The sequence below is a fragment of the Neophocaena asiaeorientalis genome, unplaced genomic scaffold (assembly GCF_003031525.2).
Source record: "Neophocaena asiaeorientalis asiaeorientalis breed wild unplaced genomic scaffold, Neophocaena_asiaeorientalis_V1.1 scaffold645, whole genome shotgun sequence".
NCBI lineage: Eukaryota > Metazoa > Chordata > Mammalia > Artiodactyla > Phocoenidae > Neophocaena > Neophocaena asiaeorientalis.
The window spans coordinates 258459-281762 of NW_020175023.1; the positions used below are offsets into that span (position 1 = coordinate 258459).

At 50.9% G+C, this 23304-nt stretch overlaps 3 protein-coding genes across 8 annotated transcripts in view; 1 reads left to right on the forward strand and 2 right to left on the reverse strand.

Annotated features, from left to right (window-relative positions):
• Positions 1-430: 430 nt before the first annotated feature.
• HECTD3 (HECT domain E3 ubiquitin protein ligase 3) lies at positions 431-8454 on the reverse strand. 2 transcript variants are annotated; one of them, XM_024762926.1, is made up of 21 exons: positions 7971-8425; positions 7655-7815; positions 7325-7417; positions 7110-7245; positions 6710-6825; positions 6512-6625; positions 6286-6368; positions 5676-5841; positions 5367-5448; positions 4549-4731; positions 4344-4396; positions 4099-4163; positions 3836-3939; positions 3448-3567; positions 3247-3336; positions 2036-2242; positions 1677-1806; positions 1519-1593; positions 1310-1391; positions 1109-1177; positions 431-992 (listed from the first exon to the last, which is right to left on the reverse strand). In XM_024762926.1, the coding sequence occupies exons 1-21, from the start codon at positions 8337-8339 to the stop codon at positions 905-907; spliced, it is 2586 nt and encodes an 861-aa protein (XP_024618694.1). In that variant the 5' UTR covers positions 8340-8425; the 3' UTR covers positions 431-904. The 2 variants fall into 2 exon arrangements, with proteins under 2 accessions (XP_024618694.1, XP_024618695.1); XM_024762927.1 differs by lacking the exon at positions 7110-7245 and having other exon boundaries at positions 7971-8454.
• Positions 8455-10557: 2103 nt separating this feature from the next.
• Positions 10558-14257, forward strand: UROD (uroporphyrinogen decarboxylase). 5 transcript variants are annotated; one of them, XM_024762938.1, is made up of 10 exons: positions 10578-10777; positions 11269-11381; positions 11502-11581; positions 11658-11720; positions 11941-12138; positions 12242-12403; positions 13125-13262; positions 13421-13521; positions 13603-13669; positions 14022-14257. In XM_024762938.1, exons 1-10 carry the CDS (start codon positions 10758-10760, stop codon positions 14181-14183), a joined length of 1104 nt encoding a protein of 367 aa, XP_024618706.1. In that variant the 5' UTR covers positions 10578-10757; the 3' UTR covers positions 14184-14257. The 5 variants fall into 5 exon arrangements, with proteins under 5 accessions (XP_024618708.1, XP_024618707.1, XP_024618706.1 ...); XM_024762937.1 differs by having other exon boundaries at positions 10671-10777; positions 11886-12138; positions 14022-14256; XM_024762940.1 differs by lacking the exon at positions 12242-12403 and having other exon boundaries at positions 10558-10777; positions 11886-12138; positions 14022-14256.
• A 1368-nt stretch (positions 14258-15625) lies between these two features.
• The window catches only part of ZSWIM5 (zinc finger SWIM-type containing 5), a 68899-nt gene continuing 61220 nt past the window's right edge, over positions 15626-23304 (reverse strand). The window contains exons 11-13 of the mRNA XM_024762922.1: positions 19107-19270; positions 18526-18607; positions 15626-17786 (exon numbers count right to left, since the gene is read on the reverse strand). Of these exons, the coding sequence (XP_024618690.1) occupies positions 16924-17786; positions 18526-18607; positions 19107-19270 (1109 nt within the window). The 3' untranslated portion in view covers positions 15626-16923. The remainder of the gene's footprint in view (positions 17787-18525; positions 18608-19106; positions 19271-23304) is intronic.

Below are 23304 nucleotides of genomic sequence, written 5' to 3' on the forward strand. Positions count from 1 at the left end.
GTCACGGAGGCCCTTAAGGGAGGGAGGGCTGGGGCAGGGACATGCATAAAGCCTAGGTGGAGGTTTAAAGTTTAGGCTTTATTTTAGAGTTGAGTAAAGAGGAGCTATTGAAGATTTCAGAGGACATAACTGGCCTTAGCCTGTGCAAAGTCTTGGGGATAAGACAGCAGACAGGGAGTCAGGCTGGAGGTGATGCAGAAGTGATGAATGCGGGGTGGCAGTGGTAGTATAGATTTAATGTTGGATACATGTATGTTTAATGTTGGATACATGTATGTTTAATGTTGAATACATGAATGTTGGATACATGTATGTTCTGAGCCAGGGATGGTGGTGGCACTTTGTCAGTTGAGACTTAATTGGAGAAAGAAAGTCAGAACTCACACCTTGGGGTTGGAGGGAGAGGAGGAAAAGACCAATATGTGAGGGAGAGGGTGTTCAGCAGTTTCTTTATTCTTGGTTCAGGTGACCAAGGAGGATGGCCATCATTCCCTATCCATCCCTGGAGCCTTGTTCGGGGAGGAGCCTCCATCCTCCCCTCTCCCCCTGAGTTTTTAGCTTTGAGTCCAGGCTGAAACCAGAGAAGAACAAGGAGAGAAAAAAATGAGCTGGAAACTGAAGCGAAGTCCACGGGGTGGGGAGCTAGAAGGCCCCCTTCAAGTAGCTCAGGCCTGGCAGCTTGTGCTGGGCTTGCGGAAGATTCCTCTCACAGATGTGAAATAATGCTGGGAGCAACCCGAGCACGTGTAGGGCTTGAGGGTCTGCGGGGCTGGGCCACCAGTGTCAACCCACTGCTCCACTCCAACGGCACCCAAGGGTGGAGTGCGCTGGCTTCCTGGGCGAGGCCGAGTGGGACCTGCGCGGGAGCAGTCCTGCCGGCCCGCGGCTGCCCCCTGGCGCCGACTCACTCCTCCCAAGGGCTCATGTCGGTGTCGATGGCCACACAGTTGTATGCAGCGTAGCGGAGCTTCTCCTCACACACCTTGGCACTGCAGGGGGCAGGGAGCTGATCAGCGCCAGGTGTAGAGGTCCCTCCTTCACAACCAGGGGCTTTGTGGCTCCAATTTTTGCACCCAGTACCTGAAGCCCTCCTCCACCCTAGGCTATGGCATAGTGCGGTAGGAAGAGGGTGCTGGAGCAGGTGGAAGACTCAGGCAGCGCATCTGTGGTCTCATAGCTGGGGGCGTGGAGGGACCAAAGATCAGAAACAATTGCAGGGGCACAGGGCAAGTGAATATGTTTGTGGGGCAGGGCAGAAGGCCAGCCACAGCCTCTTTCAACTGGACCTCCCCTCCCCATCCTCACTCACCCCAGCTTGTCCGGGTAGATGTAGATCCGAGCTGGCAGACGGCTGCGGCCTGTGACAAAGCGCAGGAAGCGGCTCCGGTCCTCTAGATGGAGGAGAAGGAAATCAGTGCCCGTGTGCTGATGGTGGAAGAAGTTCTTCAGCTTCCGCCCTGTCTCTGTATCCCACGAGTGGAGTCCGAACCCAGACATTACTCTGCCCTTTCCACTGACCGTTGGTGAAGTTGTTCAGTGCCTCCCAGAAATACTGCACCCGTGTGTCAGATGGCTCGAAGTCCTCAAACCGGGCTGGTGGGGACAAAACCAGATGGAATTAATTCTTAGGTCCTTAAGCCCCACCCCGGGACTGCGCTGCCCTGCCCCACACTCACTGAGCTTGCGCAGAGCATCCACAGTGACCTCTGGGTCCCCGCACACCTTCTTCTCCAACTCTTGCCACGTTAGCAAGTCCAGCACAGCCTGTGGCACCACCTTCAGCAGACCTGCTTGCATGGCTGACACCTGCGGAGGAGGGAAAGGGCCTGGCTGGGGAAGAGGGCACAACTCCCAGCTCAGTGTGTGGTGGGGACCCTTGGCCTCCACTCATGGAGACAATGTGTCTCTGTATTTCTGTGGGGCAGAGGGATGGTGGGGGCCGGAATTCTTGGGACTGGGTTCTGGTGGCCTATAAGGCTGGGCTCTGGTTATAACGAGCCCAAAGCTCTCTGTTCCACTGGCCTCTGGGTAGTACCTGCTCCTTGCTCTCCTCTAGCCGTGCCTTCTGCACCAGTTGGATGAAACGGGAACGGTCCTCAAATCCCACCACGATGCCCGCACCCCCAGGGATCAGCTCCACCACCTGCTGGTCACTCAGCACAGTGGTGAACGTTAGCTCCTTTCCAAATTTGAACTCAAATGTCTCCTTGTCCATTCCTTCCATCACTTCCAGGAGCTTTACCTGGGGGTTGAAGAGAGGCAGGAAGGTCATCTTTTCATTGTAGAGACAGTCCTTGTTTTTCCTCAAGAAGCTCACAGGGAAGCGGGAGAGGCAGCCAGGCAAGGCAGTCCTCACGCAGGCAATGAGGGCAGTGATGGGGTTAGTACAAGGGCTGTGAAAGCATCAAGACGATGCCTAACTGGGCTTGGAGATCAGGAAGGTGTCCTGGAGGAAGTGGCAGCTAAGCTGAGACCCAAATGATGGCTGGGAATTGGCTGGGCCACCAGGAAGTCAGGAGAGAGAACATCTTGGAAAAAGGTGGGAAGAGCAAAAGGCCTTAGGAATCTGTCTGGCTGGAGCCTGATCATAAACCAGGTTTCCAGAGATACAGGGGTCATGTAAGGCCTTTCCAGACCCTGCATTTTATCCTAAGCCCAGAGTGGATTTACTGAAGGGTTTAAACAGGGAGAGTGAAATGAATTACTCTGGATGCTGGAGATCAGATGGGTAAGAATGGAGACAGGGACACTGACAATTTTTGCAGTCAGTGATTGGGTCAAAAATGAAAGTGGCTGAACCAGAAGGAAAGTAGTGAGATGGAAGAAGTGGACAGATTCCAGAGGCAGATGTGACAGAATGTGGGAGGTGAGCGAGAAGGAGGAGTGCAGAAGGACCCTGAAAAGGGCTTGGCATGGGGAGGGGTGGGTGGTGGTGCCACTGTGAGACAGGGAGCCCTAGAGGGCAGTAGACTGGGGAGAGGATGAAGAGTGTGTTGATCCCGAGGTGCCTTGTTGGGACAGATGTCCAGCAGGTAAATGCATATATAGCCCCAGGCTTAGGAGAGAGGTTGGGGCTAGAGATAAGGAAGTAGGGGTCACCAGAATAGTGACAGTAGTTGAAGCTACTAGAATACATGGGATTGGAGAGGGAGCATGTATGTGGTAGGAGAAGGCTCAGGACAGCCCTGGGGAGCAGCAACCTTGGGGGCTGGGCAGAGGAAACACTGGTTCTAGGCCCTAACTCACCAGCACAGAGTCCACAGCTGGGAAGTCCTTGCTCCAGCTCACCTCCTCACCAGAGAGCTGCTTCCACACGAAACCAGGCAGAGCCAGGACCTGTGAGACAGATACTACTGTCTTCTCACCCTGAGCTGCCCAGGTTTGGCTGGCTCTTCTTCCTTCCAAGAGCCAGGATTAATCTGGTGGGGTGCAGAATAGGCTACTCACCAGGAACTCCTTACCCCGAAGGGCAGCCCCCATCAGCTGTCCGATCCACTCGTACTTGGCAAAGTCTCGGCAGGAGGGGTTAGGCACATACATATCCCGGGCCTCACCCGTGCCATTGCCCTGTCCCCGAAACAGAGCTGTCAGCACGGCATGGGATGGACCCTACTTTGTTGCCCCAGATGACTCAGAGACTTCCCTGAACACCTTCCACTGGGGGCCCTGAATGATCCCTCTGAATATACAATGGCTCCTGCTTCCCTGCCTGTCCAGAGGCTGCCCCAGGCGACTCAGTCTCTCCTCTGCCCACTCTCTAGCTTAGCCCGGTACCTGGGAGGTTCGCAGAGACAGAAGAGCAGAAACTATTTGGGAGACATGGATGGGAGATTACCTGGTTGGCCGTTCGGACAAAGAAGGGCAGAGGCACAGGGGTGTCCGCCGAGCTAGGGCACAGTTCTTCTGACATGTCTGCCAGGCTATCCCGGAAACCACCCCCTGAAATGACAGATAGATGCCCTCAGCTGGGGCCCACAAGAGCCTCAGCCCCCATAATGGGGTAATAAGCAAGTCCCCTATCTGGTTAGCTGGTGATCTCAGAAGCCTCTATCACTCGAAGTAGGGCTGGACCCTTGTTATTGTCCCTCAGGGCCTCACCTTGGTCAATGATGCCTTCTGCAATGAATTTACACTCCCACCACTGGTCATAGCGCATGGGCCACCTGTAAGTAGGAGTGGGTCTCTGTCACCACACTGGGCCAAGGCTCAGAATGATGCACCTGCCCAGAGTCCACCCGGGAGTAGGGGCTACAGAGGGGTAATGGTGAGAGGACCAGAGGCAGTGCGTGGGTATACACGTGTACATGTATACCCTGAGCAGGTCCCTCGCCCCCATGCCATACCTGTAGTCCAAGGGCTTTTCATACTTGTCAGAGGGCTTGAGGCCTTCATAAACCTAGGGGCAGGGGAAAGGGGAGGGAGTTATGGGAAAGTCTGTGTCAAGACCTGGCCCCACTCTTGCCCAAAGACCTTGCTCAGGTCCCTGTTGGCCCAGGCCCCTAGGCCCCTTACTGACCCTCCCTCAGTCTGACCCCAGGTGGTCCAAACCTGGGTGAAGACAGCGTTCTTGCAGGCAGGGTCCCTTAAGGGGCAGGCGCGGTGTTCCATGGCGAGGCGCCGGTTGATGTATAGGCGTGGCATGAAGCTGGGCTTGCTGCTCTCTGAGTCACGCAGGCACTGGGCCACCAGGCCTGGCCGCTGGCGTGACAGCAGCAGGAACTGCTTCACTTGCTGGGGAGGAGAGGTGGCCAGACCAGGACCAGCAGGCAGTCAGCCTCTGTCCAGGCCCTGGAACCTTTCCCTATACTTGGACCTAATCCCAGGGTTCCAGTTCAAGCCTAGTCCATCCCTGGTCCTTGCTTCCAGTCTCTCCCTTAGTCTGGCCACCAGGGAGAGCTTTCTAAAACAAAAAATCCAACTTTGTCATTTCCTTACATAAAACCTTTCCAGTGGCTCCACTGACCAGGAACAAAGTCTGGCCCCAGAGCCGTCTGCTACCAGGGCCTGCTTCCTATCCACCTTCTCCCAGCCTCATCCCCATGTCATAGTCACATCTACGGGCAGGATTCTCTCATGTCATTTTGAGCTGCTGGTAACTCCCAGTGTCCACCTTTTATGCAACCTGCCCTGCCCATGCTGTAACCTCTTCTCCCCGAGCTCTGTATGTTTCACATGCTCTCTGGGGAACAGCACCCCAAACTCGAAATTTTGACTATTTGTGTCTGGCTTTCTTCCTATGTTCTCAGAGCCCAGCAAAAGCCCAGGCCTAGAGTAGGTCTAAGAACTCTCTGATGAAGAGTGAACGACTGCCTGAGCAGAAAGGGGGTGCCCAATGCCAAGACCAGCACTGCATGTGTCAGGCTCACCTTAATCTCACTGAAGGTGCCCAGTGTGTGGTCCCAGGCAGGTACCAGGTGGTGCAGGACGCTGTCTAGGATCTTTATGAATCTGGGGTGGGTGGGTAAAGATAACTGCAGCTCAAGAGTTTGGTATGGATGCGAAACCCCCTCACTCCCCAACTCACAGGGACAGGAGAAGGCAAGGCCCAGGGACTGCTCTGCCTCTTGAAGTGGAACAGCTTACAGTACAAGACTTTGGGGGCCTCTTCCACACAGACATACAAGGCTCAGGATGGGGGACAAGGAAGGGCCTGACTGGCCCAGGGCCATAGCCACCTCTGCAGGAGAACAGCTCTGCGGTATAGCACTTCCGGATCAGTGCCTTCCAGCCGTGGATATCGCACCAGACTGGTGGGCTGGAACAAGTCTGCATTCAGCCCTAGTTCCCGCTGTCTAGAAGACTTGATCTTGACCCCTCGAAGACGAACGTCAATCCCATCATCTGGAGGAAGGAGTTAGAGTGAGATCACTTACTGCGCCTGCTGCCTTTTTGGCCCTCAGACCTGAGAAAGACTCCTTAATGCTCAGCCTTTTGTTACCCCTAGCCCCTAGAAACTTGGGACCTTTGGGATCCCCTCCTATAACCTGATTCTGATTATTATATTCTTTGCTAGTTCCTGTGTCCACCACTATAGTTTGGGGATGCCTGAGGGTCCCAACTCCGTTCCTCTTCCAGGTGAGCCCAAGCACTTCTATGGCTTTAAGGCAGCCCTCTTACCCAGCACCTTCCACCCGGCTTGGGCCCCAAAGCTTCAGATCCTAGAGTTAGTTCAGCTATCACCTTTACCTCAACTCCAAGCCCATTTCCTTCTCTCCACACTCACTGCCAGCTAACCCCCATCTACGCACTGGGCTCCCTTTCCCTCCTTAGGGCCTTAAGCCCCACCTCGGCACTCGACGATGCGGATCTCGATGACTGGGAGGTGGACGGTCATGTCCTCCAGGACACAGACATCCCCGATCAGGGTCCTGAGAGGATGAACGTGAGGCACTTTGGAGACCCCTTGTCTTCAGGGATTGCTGGGGTCTCGCTCGAACTTTTGCTTCCAACATGGGCCAGATCCTACTGCTTGGATCATGTCCCACCTCCCACCCCAGGCCAGTTCACTCACTCGTCAATGCTCACATCACTCAGCTTCTTCAGGTTGTCCCCTTCACCCCCATAGATCACCACCCGCTTAGGCATAAAGTTGTCATCTGTGGTATCCACCGTGAGGAGTAGCTTCCTGAGGGTGAAGAGTGTGCATGTGGGGCTTTTACACTCACAGGTATGTGGCTCACCCACCCTGTCCTACTCAGAGCCCACTCACTTCACAATGGTGCCCTTTTTCATGGTAAGCCGTACCCAGTGCTGGCACTGGGACCCATCGCTCTCCCAGTAGGTGTCCGCATTGCTGTCTGTCAGGCAGGACACATTGAACTCCTCCTGGGGAGGGGCAGAGAGGTGGAATCGGTGTTTACCCCCACTCCCTGCACTGGGGGTGTGCTTTGGGCCAGGGAGCACGAGAGAAAGTACAGTGGAGCTGGATTAGAAGCACATCTGATATGTGTGGAGGTGTCTAGGGGTTCCTACATGACTTCCAAGATGGGGGGTTGGACTGAGTATGGCCTGTGGGGATTCAGATTTGGCCCTGGCCTAGAGGTGAGAGTTCTGGATCTAGCAAGATGTGACTACATCTTGCTTGGGGCGGGAGGAGTCCCAGCACCCACCGTGTAGGAGGAAACGTCTATGCTCTCCACATACTGCTTCACGCTACCCAGGTTCTCATCCTCCTTGCCCAGGTGGTCGTACAAGAAGTGGATCAGGTCCTCGTCGCACTCGTAGGTCCACGTCGGGGGCACAAAGCTAAGCAACCCCAAGTCCCTAATTAGGTCGGGCCCAGACCTGGAGCTCCTTCCTCCCCATCCCATCCCAGCTCACTCACAGTAGCCTTTGTACAGCTTCTGTGTATGCCTCGGCCGGCTGAGGCCTTGATCCCAGGCGATGCGAGTATGTCAGGTCCACCACCTGTTCCCATCTGTGCGCACAAAATAGGGGACGGGATGTGGAGATATCAGCGAGCAGCAGACCCTGGAGCCTTCTCCAGAGCTCTAGCTCCTCTAAACTGCGCCTCCAGAAGCCCCACCCCAGCTCCCTTCAGGTCCCGCCCCTTTCTGCTGTAAACCCTGCCTCCGCTCCAGATCCCACCACCCGGACTTTGCCACACTAGGGCACAGCAGTATGACAGCAAGCCCCGCCCCTCCCAGTGCAGGACCTGAGCACCGGGCGGTAGTCCACTCCAAAGAGCTGCTGCTGCCGTTGGAGGTGGTCTGGAGTGTCGATGGGTACGAGCCGGGCCCCGCCTTCTGCCGGGCGGCACACCAGCAGCCAGCCTTCGTCCAGCCCGCAGTCGCCCAGGTGTTCCGCCAGCTGCTCCTGCCGGGACGCGCCAGACAGGGACAGCCGTCAGGGAACTGCCGGCGGCAAGCCCAGCCCAGCCCACGGCAAAGGGCACCGAACGCTATGTCAGCTCAATATGGGGGAGGGGAGGGGAACAGCGAAGGGCTTCCCTGGTCCCGGGTCTTTTGCACCTTGGTCAGCTTCACCCAGAGCCCGTGGCCGTTGCACAGCTCCTCGCCCGTGGTGCGCACGCAGGCGCCGCGCCGGAGCTCGATGCTGTCGCGGGCGGCGCGGAGGGGCCCGGAGCCGGTACAGGTGGCCGGGCCCGTGGCTCCCACACGCAGCCCCGGGCCCTCCGCCTCCCACACTGGCAACAGCACGCGCGACGGTCCCGCCGGGTCCTTGTAAAGCTTGTAGAGCACCTCGCGCGGCACGAAAGCTAGCGCCGCCGGTAACGGCCGTCCAGCGCGGAGGCTCTTCGCTGCCTCCGCCAGGAAGCGCACGCGGCCCAGCAGCTGGCGCGGAGACTCTAGCGCCGCGCCCGGGCCCGGGCCCGCCATAGCTTGGTGGCCCAGGGAAGCCCAGGGACGATCCGGCACAGGAGCTTCTGCCAGGAAGGCTGACTAAGCTTCCCATCACCTTCAGCCCCGCCTTCGGCCAGCCTTCACCGTAAGTTCTGGACTAAACGCCCCTCACGTTCCCGCCGTATTGTCCTGTGTACTCGAATACTTAATCCTGTTATCTGTTTCTGTGCCTCCCGCTCAGCCAACCAGACCCAAGTTCAGTAGTAGTTTCTACCTGATCAATCTACCCACTCCAAACCCCATTACATCTACCATTTAATCCCCACTGCTACTACCCCATTCAAGCCACCATCCATCCTATCTGGCCCGGAAAGTTGCAACAGCTATTTCTCAGATCCTCCGGCCTTCTGTTTTGCCTCCGTGCCCCCAGTGAGTCACACTACAACCAGAAGAATCTTTAAAAATCTGTTAGATATCCTCTCAGGCTCCCCATCCTAGGGGCAGTGTGACTAAAACGTTTCGGAAAATAACCCCCTCCCCAGCTCGGCTGCTGACAGGAGTCTTGAATCATTTAGGCTTGATCCTGGTGGTTACTCCTAATCCCAGGACACTGGTGATCATTATCTAGTTTCTCCCAGTAATTGTGAACCAAACGAGATGAAAGGCCGATGTGGTTAGGGAGGAGGCAAAAAAACATGGACAGAAGCTGCTGGTGAAGTATAATCATGGAGGAAAAGGCAACTTGGTCCCGCCCCATTTCTTTTAAAAGTTTACTGAGATACAACTCACATCATATAATTCACCCATTTAAAGTGTACTACTCACTGGTTTTTGATATATTACATTAATTTAAAACAATAGTGGAAAATATATATAACAAAATTTGCAATCTTAACCGTTCTTTAAATGTATAAGTATCTATTTCCAATACTTTTCATCACCCCAAACAAGAAACTCTGTACCATTTAAGCAATGACTCCTCATTGCCCCCACTCCCCAGTCCCTGGTAAACTCTACTCTACTTTCTGCCTCTGAATTTGCCTATTATAGATATTTCATATAAGTGGAACCATACAGTATTTGTCCTTTTGTGTCTGTCTTATTTAACTTAGCATGTTACAACAATGTTGTAGCATGTATCAGAATAATTTATTTTTATGGCTGAGTAATATTCCATTGTGTGTATATATATATATACGCACACACACACACACACTACATTTTGTTTATCCGTTCGTTGATGGACACTTGGGTGGAAAGTTTGTTTTGATATAGTTTTCAAATAATTGAAGTTATCAAGAAAGAAAGAAATGATCCCATGTAATTATGACAGTTTTCCATTTTTTTCTCCTTAATAAGTTGGGAACACAGTGCCTCTCTTCCCTTCTCTCCAAGCTATTTGTATGCTATTACACTACTACAAGATAAAGTGAACAAATGTGCTTAACAAAGGCCTGCATGACCTGGACTCTGTAGACAGCTCCAGCCTCTTTAATTCCACCAGCTTGATGTTGTTTCCCATTAAGCCATTTGCTCTCTTTCGTCTTCTCTTTACACATGCCGTTCCCTCTGCTTGGAATACCCCACTGCTTTCCCCAGTTAAATGGAGCCCTTGCTACTTGCTTCTAGCTCTTTCCCTTTAAAACATTTACTATTGAGGGCTTCCCTGGTGGCGCAGTGGTTAAAAGCTGCCTGCCGATGCAGGGGACATGGGTTCGTGCCCCGGTCTGGGAAGATCCCACATGCCGCGGAGCGGCTGGGCCCGTAAGCCAGGGACGCTGAGCCTGCGCGTCCGGAGCCTGTGCTCCGCAACGGGAGAGGCCACAACAGTGAGAGGCCCGCGTACCGCAAAAAACAAAAAACAAAACAAAACAAAAAACATTTACTATTGTGATTGCTGACTTCTTTGTATCCGCATCAGTCTGTAGCTCCTTAAAGGAAGGAAATGTCTTGTTCTTCACTGTAATCTCTGTACCTGTTGTAGTGCCCGCCTCTTTCTAGGTAATATAAATATTTAATTATTTCAGTTCCCTGTACAACTTGGTTCCATAATTCACCATATGCCTGGTTGGGCCAGGCATAAAATTGTTAAAATCGTGAAGAGTGGGAGTGAAAGTGAGACCTGGGACGAGTCTTCCGGGATTCCCAGGCCGTCAGAGGAGAGCAAATTTCTCACGCCACGTGAAGTATAGTTACAGCGAAGTTCTTTTGTGGGGGGAGGGGGAGGGAGGTGTTTGTTGTTGCGTCGCTACAGAGGACTTTACGGTGACGAGACCTGGGGGTCCTACGGGCAGCAGCCGGGGCAGCCCGGGAGCCATTTCTGGAGTCTGATCATGTGACTTTCAACATGGCGACAGCCTTGGCTCATTCCAGGAAGGGGCGGAGCCTGGGCAGGGGGCAGGCTCAGAATTAGGCTACAGCTGGGGCTGTGCTCGCGTTTACTGACAACTTATCATGGAGGCGAACGAGTGTGGGTGAGTTCTGTGTGCCACCACGCAGTGTGGCCATACGGGCTTCTGACCTGAGTCTTTCAGCTCAGGAATCTGTCCCTATACCCCTCTTCCCCAGCCCCGGAGAACCCAAGTCTCTGGAATCCCAAATCCTCCAACCATGGATTCCTGAGATGTTCATCCCAGGGACCGCCTAGCTGGACTGCGTACCCCAGACCTTTATTTAGGAGATGCCCTCTGGACTTCCTAATCCTCAACTAAGATCCCTTTTTCGGACTGTCATCTCTGATCCCCCCATCCCCCAGACTGGAGATCTTCCAGCCCCAAAACCAGCCCACTGGTACCCTTGTTCCTGAGATTTTTTTCTCCAAAGACCAAAAAAAAAGGCAGAGCTTGGGAGCTGGTCTGGAGAAGACAGATAGCTGTGCTGGACTGTATCCGCCTTTAGAACCCGAGCCCTGCCCAACCCCCAGCCTGGTTTACTGACACCTACCCTACCCGCTCCTGATCTCCAGACCTCAGGGTTTTCCGGAGCTGAAGAATGACACCTTCCTGCGAGCAGCCTGGGGAGAAGAAACAGACTACACTCCTGTTTGGTGCATGCGGCAGGCAGGCCGCTACTTACCAGGTCAGGGTCAGGGCCTCGGAGTCTAGGTAAAACTCTGGAGGGTGAAAAGTTTTTGAGGGGCAGAGGAGGTCTTTGGAGGTTCCTCAAGGCTGAGCCCTGCTTTCCCTTTTTTGTCTGCAGAGTTTAGGGAAACTCGGGCTGCCCAGGACTTTTTCAACACCTGTCGCTCCCCAGAGACCTGCTGTGAACTTACTCTGCAGGTGAGGGGTCCACAAAAGAGGGAGAGATTTATGCTATCAGCTCGCCACCTAGCAATCTGTCTTCTGTTCCCTATAGCCACTGCGTCGCTTCCCTCTGGATGCTGCCATCATCTTCTCCGACATCCTTGTTGTACCCCAGGTACCTGCTCAAATCTGATTCTTGAATGGGTAACAAAGGGAAAAGACAGTCAAGGCTCAAGATAAGCACTTATCCTTATGGGACAGAGAGGAAAACAGGCTGGAAGAGATGGAGTTTGGCTGAGTTTTATTCTCCTTTTCCTCCTTCTTGGCATGGGTTGAACAGATCTCCTCCTCCTGGAGTTACAGGTTGGGAACCTGGACGATTTCTCCCCCACCAGGCACTGGGCATGGAGGTGACCATGGTGCCTGGCAAAGGGCCCAGCTTCCCAGAGCCGTTAAGAGAAGAGCGGGATTTACAGCGCCTCCGGGATCCAACAACAGTGGCCTCTGAGCTGGGCTATGTGTTCCAGGCCATCACCCTCACTCGACAACGTCTGGCTGGGCGTGTGCCACTGATTGGCTTTGCTGGTGCCCCGGTAATATGGGACAGGGCAGGGACTTGGGCTTGGAGAAATTACTCTGGCAGGTATGGGTGCAGACAAGGGAAGGAAGTGTCTATCTGGCTTCTGCCTTTTGCAGTGGACTCTCATGACATATATGGTTGAGGGTGGCGGCTCAAGCACCATGGCTCAGGCCAAACGCTGGCTTTACCAGAGACCGCAGGCCAGTCACCAGCTGCTTCGCATCCTCACTGATGCTCTCGTCCCATATCTGGTGGGACAAGTGGCTGCTGGTGCCCAGGTAGGTCCTGAGGGAGAGACAAATAGGCTGGGGTTTCATCTTTATTTATTTTTGGCTGCGTTGGGTTTTCGTTGCTGCGCGTGGGCTTTCTCTAGTTGTGGCGAGCCGGGGCTACTCTTTGTTGCGGTACCTGGGCTTCTCATTGTGGTGGCTTCTTTTGTTGCAGAGCACAGGCTCTAGGCACGTGGGCTTCAGTAGTTGCGGCACGCAGGCTCAGTAGTTGCGGCTCGCGGGCTCTAGAGCACAGGCTCAGTAGTTGTGGTGCACGGGCTTAGTTGCTCTGCGGCATGTGGGATCTTCCCAGACCAGGGCTCGAACCCGTGTCTCCTGTATTGGCAGGTGGATTCTTAACCACTGCACCACCAGGGGAAGCCCTGGGGTTTAGTCTTTCAGGACCAGAAACAATACAGTTCCTTATACCTGTGAGGGTAGGTGTCTCAATACCAGGCACAAAAGCAGCTTGGTATGAAATGATTTGGCTGGAGCAGCTAAGCCCAGACACTGGCAGGGGGGCTTAACGCTCTGTGTATTCAAAGACCAAACCTAGCACTGGGATCTGGAGAAGGCAGTTCCTTTTTGACTGGAACTGGGCTTATAGGCTTAGGTAGTCTCAGGGGTTGAAGTCACTTGGGGAAAACTGAAGGAAAACTGAGGCACATTCTGTATGTGGGGCTCGAGATACTTCCTCTTTGTGTGTTATGCATTTCTTTTCTAACTGTAGGCATTGCAGCTCTTTGAGTCCCATGCAGGGCATCTTGGCCCACAACTCTTCAGTAAGTTTGCACTGCCGTACATCCGTGATGTGGCCAAGCGAGTGAAAGCCGGGCTGCAGGAGGCAGGCCTGGCACCAGTGCCCATGGTAAGGATGGGGATCAGATGAGTGAAGGTGGGCCCGTGGAACTATCAGGTTAAGTCCTGCATGGACCGAAGTGACCACTGGAGGGCAGAAGCACAGCTGAGCTACATTAGGAGGCATAGCAAAGCCCTCGGCAGCCTGAGATTTGCCCTTTCCCCCAGATCATCTTTGCTAAGGACGGACATTTTGCCCTGGAGGAGCTGGCCCAGGCTGGCTACGAGGTGGTTGGGCTTGACTGGACAGTGGCCCCAGAGAAAGCCCGGTGAGTGATGGAAGGTGCGATGGAGGGGATGCAACTGCCATATGTGCAGTCACCAAAACAGGGCACTGACTCTACTTCCAGGGACTGCGTGGGAAAGACGGTGACCCTGCAGGGCAACCTGGACCCCTGTGCCTTATATGCATCTGAGGTAACAGCCAGGTCCCTGTGTGTGTCTGTGTTTGTTTCTGTGCGCTCCCATGGTTCTGGATATGGTTGTGTTTATTACTATGTGTGTGCTTCTATTATCTGTTTATCCCTCCCCTCTACTCCACTCATACCATGTGAACTCTAGGAAGGCAGGAGTTTCTTCTCATTGATTTTGTTCATTTGTGTTTTCTTAGCGCCTGGCGCATACTAGGCACCCGATAAAGTTTTTTGAATGACTGTATGAGTAACACTGAGTAGAAGCATGCCTACATGTATGTGTGTCACTATTATGTATAGGGAGGACAGAGGTGTGCTGGCCCCCTCTGTAGCCAGTGCCCTGTTGGTCCCCCCAGGAGGAGATTGGGCAGTTGGTGCAGCAGATGCTGAATGACTTTGGGCCGCGGCGCTACATTGCCAACCTGGGCCACGGACTTTACCCTGACATGGACCCAGAACATGTGGGAGCCTTTGTGGATGCCGTGCACAAACACTCACGCCTGCTTCGACAGAATTGAGCATAATCCTTTTATCTGAAGTACCACTAACACAGATGATTGTTTCCAGGAGAATAAAAGTTCCAGAGCTGGAGTCTTGCGTGTGGTTTTGTTTGTGAAAGATCTGTGCCCTTATCCTCAGTTCCTTCTTAGCCTCTTCCTTCCCTGGGCCTCTTTCTGCATCCTCTCCCACAAGTCATGGGACCTCGGGTATCAGTGAATATGTATGTAGGACTTAATATCAGGACCTTTACCACCATTTTGCTCTCAGATCTCCAAGCCCCAGAGCTACATGGGGCTGTGCAGATCTTCCTAGGAGCTAGAGCTGTGACATTTGCAGGGAAATGGGGTCCCTATAGCATATGAGGCCAAATTGACAGGGCTTTGTGTCTGGGGAGGGAAGGGTGTATAGACCAGAGTGGGACACAGGGCCAGTTGCCCTGCATTCTTTCTTTTCTGCGCATACCCTCTAATTTTCTCAGTATCTTGCTGTTTCCGCTTTTCATGGTGGTACCTACTTCCTGGGATCAGGCTCTGATAGGCCTGTGAGCTCTGGAGAGGGGTGTGGTGCAGTAGGAAATTCTTCATTTGTCATTCCACATCTTAGACCATTAGGAACCCACTGTGCTATATAGCCTAACCAGCTCCCTGTCCCAGCCAGGTGATGGAGAAGAGAGAAGGGCCCCATTTATTGAAAGAACACAATTTCTGATTTTAGAAAAATGATCTTTTCTGTGATCCAGGATTTATTCATAGAAAAGCACTGTGAGTTCACACACTTGCTAAAAAACGGCAATTGTGATACAGAAATGGGAGTGGCGTTGTCTTTTTTTTTTTTTTTTAAACCAACCTATTGGGCTGAGAGGTTGTTGGGCCCGTAGCTGGACGGTGAGACTTTGGTAGCCACAAACAGCAAATGCAACTTACTGGTTAGTGTGGAGAAAAGAAAAGTGACACAAACAGTTTGTCAAAGACAGGAAAGTAAAGCAGACAAAGAGGTCCTTGGTTCACACTCTAACTATACCACCCCTTCCCTGTCACACCCCACCCCCTACTGGGGAACTAAAACATGGAACAGTAACCACCAAGACACTGGCATCTAAATGACTCTTCCGAATGCCTGTGCTACCTCCTATTACAATTCCAGGCTGAGCAGAGGGGTCAGTAAGGTAGCAGGAACATGATACGCTGTGGAGGTCAGCCAGGGCTAAGACAGGGGTTGCCCACTAGAGCTAGAAACTAGTCAGAAAGGAAAAGGCCAAATGCATTCCAGCCGCAGCCTCCAAACCAATGACCAATGGGACTGTGACAGAAGCAGGCAGAGGAAGCTTGAGGTAGAAAGGCAGGGGAAGAAAGCAAGTACAGGGTAAGAAGAGAAATGTGGCACTGAAGGAGCCACTCAGGGCAGAGGGAGACTCGTGCTTAGAAGCTTGTTTGGTGAGACAATGGTGAATAAAGGAGGCCCAGAGATGAGGAACATGTTTAGCTGGTGAGAGAATAAGAGAAATGGGGATGAGAGATCTGGCAAAAAGAGAAGGGACACATTCAGGCAGATCCTCAAACATGAATTCACAGACAAACCTACATGTGGAAATATACACAGTTACACACAGACATGGACATGTTTATACACATGCACTTACGTGTGCCCAGATACACAAACACTACACATGCATTGACAATCAACACACACACACACACAGATATGTATTTTTATATGTTCACAAATGTGTATACCCTCACACAGAAACCCACCATCCAGTACACAGACATGTCTTTACACAGACACAGACCTGACACAGATACACATAAATATACATGTGCACATGCAGGCACGCACAGATGTATCTATGCGCACAGATGCACGTACGTAGCCATCCAGATCCACACACACACAAGTGTAATTAGAGATGAAACCAGATGCTGTCTAACACAAAGGTGACCAGAGAAGATGAACATTATAAGCCCAGTGGCCTCCCAGACCTTCACCTTCTCCCTGCCCTTGTTTCTCAGGAGCTCGGCAGGCTCCCAGAGAGAGAGGCTGTGTGAGGCAGGAGCAAGAGCTTCTGTGTCCTCATGGCTTCGTGAGGTGAAAGTCTAAGTCAAGACCGGGCCCTGCCCCTCACCCATCACTGGGCTGTCAATGCCCATCTGCAGGCCGGGGTTTCTGCATAGACTAGACTTGGGGTTTACTCTAATGGCCATTTTTCTCTCTGCCACCCCCACTCTTCCACTGCCAATAGCAGATCCTCTGCAAGGGAAACCTGAGAAACGGTTGTGAATCTCCTCAGAAAACAAGCCTATCTTCCCACCCACAGCTACCCATCAGATTAGAACCAGAATTATAAATAGTTACAATTTTACAATGTAATTGGCAACACATATACTATAGTATTTACAGTACCATAAATGCTTCTGTTTCTCTGGTTAAGCAATCCCTGAGACGGAACAGTGTTCTGTGTTTGCCAAGGAGAGAGGGCCAATGCCCAGGACACGCAGGATAGCGGGGCGTGAGGTGGCATGTGTGGGGTTTCTGATCGGTCTGCAGGGCCCAGCTCCTCCAGGAACAGTGGGCTGTTGTGAGAACCTTGACAAGGCATGTTGGCTAGAGTTGGACTCTCCCCATGCTTAGCCCTGTGGTCCTCTGGCTTCAGCCACAGGTGCTCAGAGTCCTCTCAGGGTGGACAAATGTTTGTGTCCTTGGCCTGACCGGATGATACCTGGGAGTGCAGGATGCCCCAGCAGCGAGCTGTCTGCTCTCTCAGCCAAAGCGCTCTCGCACCAGCAGCATCAGCTTCTTCTTGCCTTTGTAGATTTGTTTCAGGTTGTCGATGAACTGGGCAAACTGCAGGTGGCCATCCTGCGGCAGCAGGAAGGTCTCCCGGGCCTTGCTCAGAAACTCAATGAACTCTCCGTAGTGGCGAGGGCTGATGTGTGTCAGGCGCGAGTGTGTGGTGTTGATATAGGCATTGATGGTGGCATCCAGCAGCTGGCGCAGGGGAGCTTTGTCGGTGGACATAAGCTTTCCCGAGCTGCGGCGGCCTGGGATGCCGGCCAGGCCAGGCGCAGTGACCGTGCAGCGCCGCAGGATGTCTGAAAGCACCGTGGCACAGTGCACACTCTTCACCACCAGGGGAATCAGGGCCGCCAGCTCGTTCTTGCCCAGGGAGTGGCTGAGGGCACACGCCCAGAGCACATCATTGATGGCCGGGTGGGTGTCCTGGTTGTAGGCCAGGTTGAGATGGCTCATGGCCAGTGAGGCCAGCTTGAAGGCACGTAGCGGGTAGCCACGGAGCTCCATGTAGCGGGCGATGGTGAACAGCTGTGAGTGAGTCATGCCGCCAGCAGCAGCATCAATGGCAATCTGGTAGGCTGCTTCAAAGGCGATGTGGTCCTTCTCACAGAGTGTGAGGGCCGACAGGGCGCAGCTCTGTGGATCCTTCATAGCACACTGCAGGGCCAGCGTGCGAGCACAGCTAGCCAGCTCCTCCCGCTGTGGGTAGTCAAGACTGAGGCGCAGGATAGTGGTGTGGGATACGGCTGTGGCAGCCACAATGCTGGTAGCCTCGGTGGGGGTGAAGAGTGTGTACCAGCTCTGCAGGATGCTCACCAGGGCCTGCACACCTGTCAGGGAGAGCCTGAGCTCAGCCGTGGCCATCCGGGTGGGTCCTGATCCAGGTCTGCCCAGACTACCGTTTGGGGTCAGAACTTGGCCTGCAGAGACGAGTTCTCCCTCCTTCTCAGCAGCCTTGAGATGATCTGAGGCAACCAGGGCAAGGGGAACAACCCAGACGCCCAGACCCTGTTTGGGGTCTCTTCCCATCCCTTCCTTCCCCAGGTGAGAGTGTTGAAGGTTTCTGCAGGTGCTCTAAGCCCCTCACAAGGATGGAGCAACAGAGCCTGTGGTTTGCCTGCCGCAAGGCAGGAGTCGCAGATCTGCCTGGGGGTTCTAGCTGAAGTGGGGCCTCTCAGGGTAGAGTCTTGTGCTGGGGCTTTGGGCTCTAGATGGGGTCCCGAGCCTCCCAAGTTGTTTGGGGTTTCTCAGAATCATGGACAGGGACTGGGACCAAACCACTGGGCCAACTACCTCCCAAGGCTACACTTGAGTACTTGTGGCTGAAAATTCACTCTCTCAGAATGTCTCTGATCAGAGGGTCAAAGTGCTGCTGACAGCAGGGTATGGTCCAAGCAGTGAGGGCAGAGTTTGGTCAGGCTGAACAGAGGCCATCTTCTCCTACCAGCAGCCTCATCCTTTCCTAGCCATCAGTAATAGGAATATGACAGCTCTAAATTCGTCATCCTGTCCCAAGAGTAGGGCCTAGGAATCCTTTCCCCTGGGGGTACAGGGAGCTGGGAGACTCACCCACTTCTGTAGCACATGTCACCAACCACCGCACCATCTCCCGGCGCCTCCAGTTAAGGGTTGATAAGGTCATCCTCATCACCTGGGCAAAAAAGCAGCCTTCCCAGTTGGCTAAGCATAATTGCTATAACCTCCCCCTTCCCACTCCCCCTTGCCATTCATTTATGCAACAATTATTTATTGGTGCCTTAAACAGCCATCTCTCCCCTGATAACTACAGATGGGTTTGTTTAATTTCTGCCCCACCCCTGCTACCAATCAGATAGAACACTCCTCTGATGACCTGTAATGAATAAAGCCCTTATTACCACACCTTGCTTGACTTGGAGGAATGGGGGTGGGGTAGGGAGAAGATGGGGACCCTGTGGAGCCTAAGGCTACACTGCTTAACTGGCTGTAACTTCAAAACAGAGGCCAATGTTGAGTCCTCACCTTGTGTCTAGCCTAGAAGCTGTGTCCTGGGGACAGAGAAAGAACCAGTCCTGGCCCATGCCCACTCCAGTCCCCGTGGGATCTTATCTTCTACCAGTTGTCACTAGGCCAGAAGTCTAAAGTGGGGATGGCCCGCTTGTCCTCCATACCTGTAACCCCAGCTCCAGGGCCACGTTGAGCAGGGTGCTGTCTGTACTACTGTCCGTGGGTGTAGCAATCTTGAATGCATCTTGGGCCAGTTTGAAGATGAGGGAGGAAGAATGGATGTGCTTCTGTATTGCTTCCAGGATTGTGCGGAGCCTCAGAGTGTCTCCTACAGATGCCGAGAGAAGGGGCAGGGACAAGGTCTTCTTTAAAGCTTCCCTGAACAGTCAGCTGATCACAACAGGTACTGGTTGAACTGATGGCTATCAATGCACTGAGTGCTTCTGAAGGCCACCATCTCTTCTGGGTGGTCAAGCTCTGTCTCCACTGAACCCACTGGAGGCTCCTTCCTTCCCCAGGCACCCACATGAATTCACCTCTCTCCACCTTTTCATCTGCCTCTACCCCTCGCCCTCTTTTCCCTCAGGATCTTTAGGTCCCAGAAGTCATTTTCTAGAACACCTGAATTTTGAGAGCTACTTATACAGGAGAAGGAAGCCACATTATTGCCAAAAAAGTATGCCAGTCCCATAGTTTGTTCCTCAGTACAGCTCCCTGGAGCAAAAAGGAGCTGGGCCACCACTTCCTATCCAGTAGGCAAGTATGAGTGCACAGAGTTAAGGAATACATTGCAGGAATGCCATGTGTACCATATGACGTGAAGGTCACTGTATAATGGCAGTAGGGTATATGAAAGATTGGTGTATCTTCTGAGGGGGTAAAATGTGAAGTAAAGATAGAACAAAAAGTAGGTCTTATGTTTTACCAAGAGGTGCAGTGGTAAGAGTATACAGACCTTGGAGTAAAATACATTGGGAAGTGAACCTAGTTCAGCCGTTTACCAGATCAGTTACTTCATGGAAGTAATGGAAAAAATAACCTTTTAAGGTTGTTGGGGGAATTATAAAAAATTTGTGTATAGTTAATATTCTATGATTCTACTTTTTTTTTTTTTTTTTTTTTTTTGCGGTACGCGGGCCTCTCACTGTTGTGGCCTCTCCCGTTGCAGAGCACAGGCTCCGGACGCGCAGGCTCAGCGGCCATGGCTCACGGGCCCAGCCGCTCCGCGGCATGTGGGATCTTCCCGGACCGGGGCACGAACCCGTGTCCCCTGCATGGCAGGCGGACTCTCAACCACTGCACCACCAGGGAAGCCCTATGATTCTACTTTTATATAAAAGAGATAAGTAGCAGTCTGTCTGTGTACAGCATGTGTGTGCACACATATGTGAACAGGAAATACCTGGGAATATTTATTATAAAACCGTCTTAGTAGTAGTAGTTATCTTTGGGTGTCAGGATTGAGAGATTACCTTTTTTTCTTCTATCATCTTTAAAAACAATTAAAACATTTAATAGACTTTGTTTTTTTTTGGCCCCACCACGCGGCTTGTGGGATCTTAGTTCCCTGACCAGGGACTGAACCTGGGCCCTTGTCAGTGAGAGCACGGAGACCTAACCACTGGACCACGAGGGAATTCCCCACAAGTTTGGTCTCTATATCTGTGAGTCTGTTTCTTTTCTGTTATATTCACTAGTTTGTTGTATTTTTTAAGATTTCACATAAAAGTGCTATCATACAATATTTGTCTTTCTCTGTCTGACTTAACTTACTTAGTAGAACACCCTCCAAGTCATCCATATTGTTGCAAATGGCAAAATTTTGTTCTTTTTTATGGCTGAGCAGTATTCCATTGTATATCTATCTATACCATCTCTTCCTTTTTTTTTTAACATCTTTATTGGAGTATAATTGCTTTACATTGTTGCATTAGTTTCAGCTGTATAACAAAGTGAATCAGCTATACATATACATATATCCCCATATCCCCTCCCTCTTGGGTCTCCCTCCCACCCTCCCTATCCCACCCCTCTAGGTGGTGTACCATCTCTTCTTTATCCATTCATCTGTTGATGGACACTTAGGTTGCTTCCATTTCTTGGCTATTGTAAATGACGCTGCTACGAACACTGGGGTACATGTATCTTTTTGAATTAGTGTTTTAATATTTTTTGGATATATACCCAGGAGTGGAATTGCTGGGTCATGTCGTATTTCTATTTTTAGTTTTCTGAGAACTCTCCATATCATATTCCACAGTGGCTGCACCAATTTACATTTCCACCAACAGTGTATGAGGGTTCCCTTTTTTCCACATCCTTGCCAACCTTTGTTATTTGTGTTCTTTTTGAGGACAGCCATTCTGACAGCTGTGAGGTGATTATCTCATTGTGGTTTTAATTTGCATTTCTCTGATGATTAATGATATTGAGCATCTTTTTATGTGCCTGTTGAGCATTCCAAATAGACATTTGGAAAAATGTCTGTTCAGGTCTTCTGCCCATCTTTTAATCAGGTTGTTTTGTTTTTTTGATGTTAGGTTATACGAGCTGTTTATATATTTTGGATTTAACCCCTTCTTGGGCATATTATTTGCAAATATTTTCTCCCATTCAGTAGGTAGTCTTTTCATTTTGTTGATGGTTTCTTTTGCTGTGCAAAAAGCGTTAATTAGGTCCCATTTGTTTATTTTTGCTTTTATTTCCTTTGCTTTAGGATACAGATCCAAAAAAACATTGCTATGATTTATGTCAGAGTGTTTTCTTCAAGGAGTTTTATGGTTTCTGGTCTTACATTTAGGTCTTTGATTCATTTTGAGTTTATTTTTGTATATAGGGTTAGAGAATGTTCTAATTTCATTCTTTTACATGTAGCTCTCCAGTTTTCCCAGCACCATTTATTGAAGGGTAGCTCATTTCTTTTTATTGGTAAATGATATCCCATTGTATGGATCTACCTCAGTTTGTTTATCCATTCACCTACTGCAGGGCATCTTGGTTGCTTCCAGTTCTTGGCAATTACAAATAAAGCTGCTATAAGCATTTGTGTGCTGGTTTTTGTGTGGACATAAGTTTCCAACTCATTTGGGTAAATACTTAGGAACATGACTGCTGAATCATATAGTTAGACTATGTGCAGCTTTGTAAAAAAACTGCCAAACTGTCTTCCAAAGTGGCTGGACCTTTTGCATTCACACCAGGAATGAATGAGTCCCTGCTGCTCCACATCCTCACTAGTGTTTGGTGTTGTCAGTGTTTTGGATTTTAGCCGTTCTAATAGGTATGTAGTGGTTTCTAGCTTTTGTTTTAATTTGCATTCCCCAAATGACATATCATGCTGAATATCTTTTTATATGCTTGTTTGCCATCTATATATCTTGTTTGGTAAGGCATCAGTTCAGGTCTTTAGTGCATTTTAAAATTCAGTTGTTTGTTTTCCTTATTGTTGAGTTTTAAGAGTTATTTGTGTATTTGGGATACAAGTCCTTTATCAGATATTGTTTTGCAAATATTTTCTCCCAGTCTGTGGCTTGTCTTTTCAGTGTTTTTCACATAAGTTTTAAACTTTAATGACGTCCTACTTATCAGTGTTTTCTTTCATGGATTGTAATTTTGGTGTTGTATCTAAAAAGTTATTGCTGGGAATTCCCTGGCGGTCCAGTGGTTAGGACTCCACGCTTCCAATGCGGGGGGCCCAGGTTCGATCCCTGGTCCTGGAACTAAGATCCCACAAGCTGCACGGCGTGGCCAAAAAAAAAGTTATTGCCAAACCCAAGGTCACCTAAATTTTCTCCTGTGTTATCTTCTAGAAGTTTTATAATTTTGTGTTTTACCTTTATGTCTGATACATTTTGAATTAATTTTTGTGAAAGGTGTAAGGTCAGTGTCTATATTCATTTTTTAAAATGTGGATGTACAGTTCTTCCAGTACCATTTGTTCAAAAGACTGTCCTTTTCTCCTCTGTCAAGGATCAGTTGACTATATTTGTGTGGGTCTATTTCTGAGCTCTATATTCTGTTCCATTGAACTATTTGTCTATTCTTTTGCCAATACCACACTATTTGATTACTGTAGCTTTATATTGTCTTGAAGTCAGATGGTGTTAGTTCTCCAACTTTGTTCTTCAATATTGTATTGGCTATTCTAGGTCTTTTGCTTTCCCATATAAAGAGAGTTTATCGATATCCACAAAATAAAATGCTAGGATTTTGGTTGAGACTGTACTACTGAATTTATAGATCAAGTTAGGAAGCACTGACATAATAACAGTATTGAGTCTTCCTATTTATGGACATGGAATATTTATTCATTTAGATCTTCTTTGATTTCTTTCCTCAAAGTTTTATCGTTTTCCTCATATA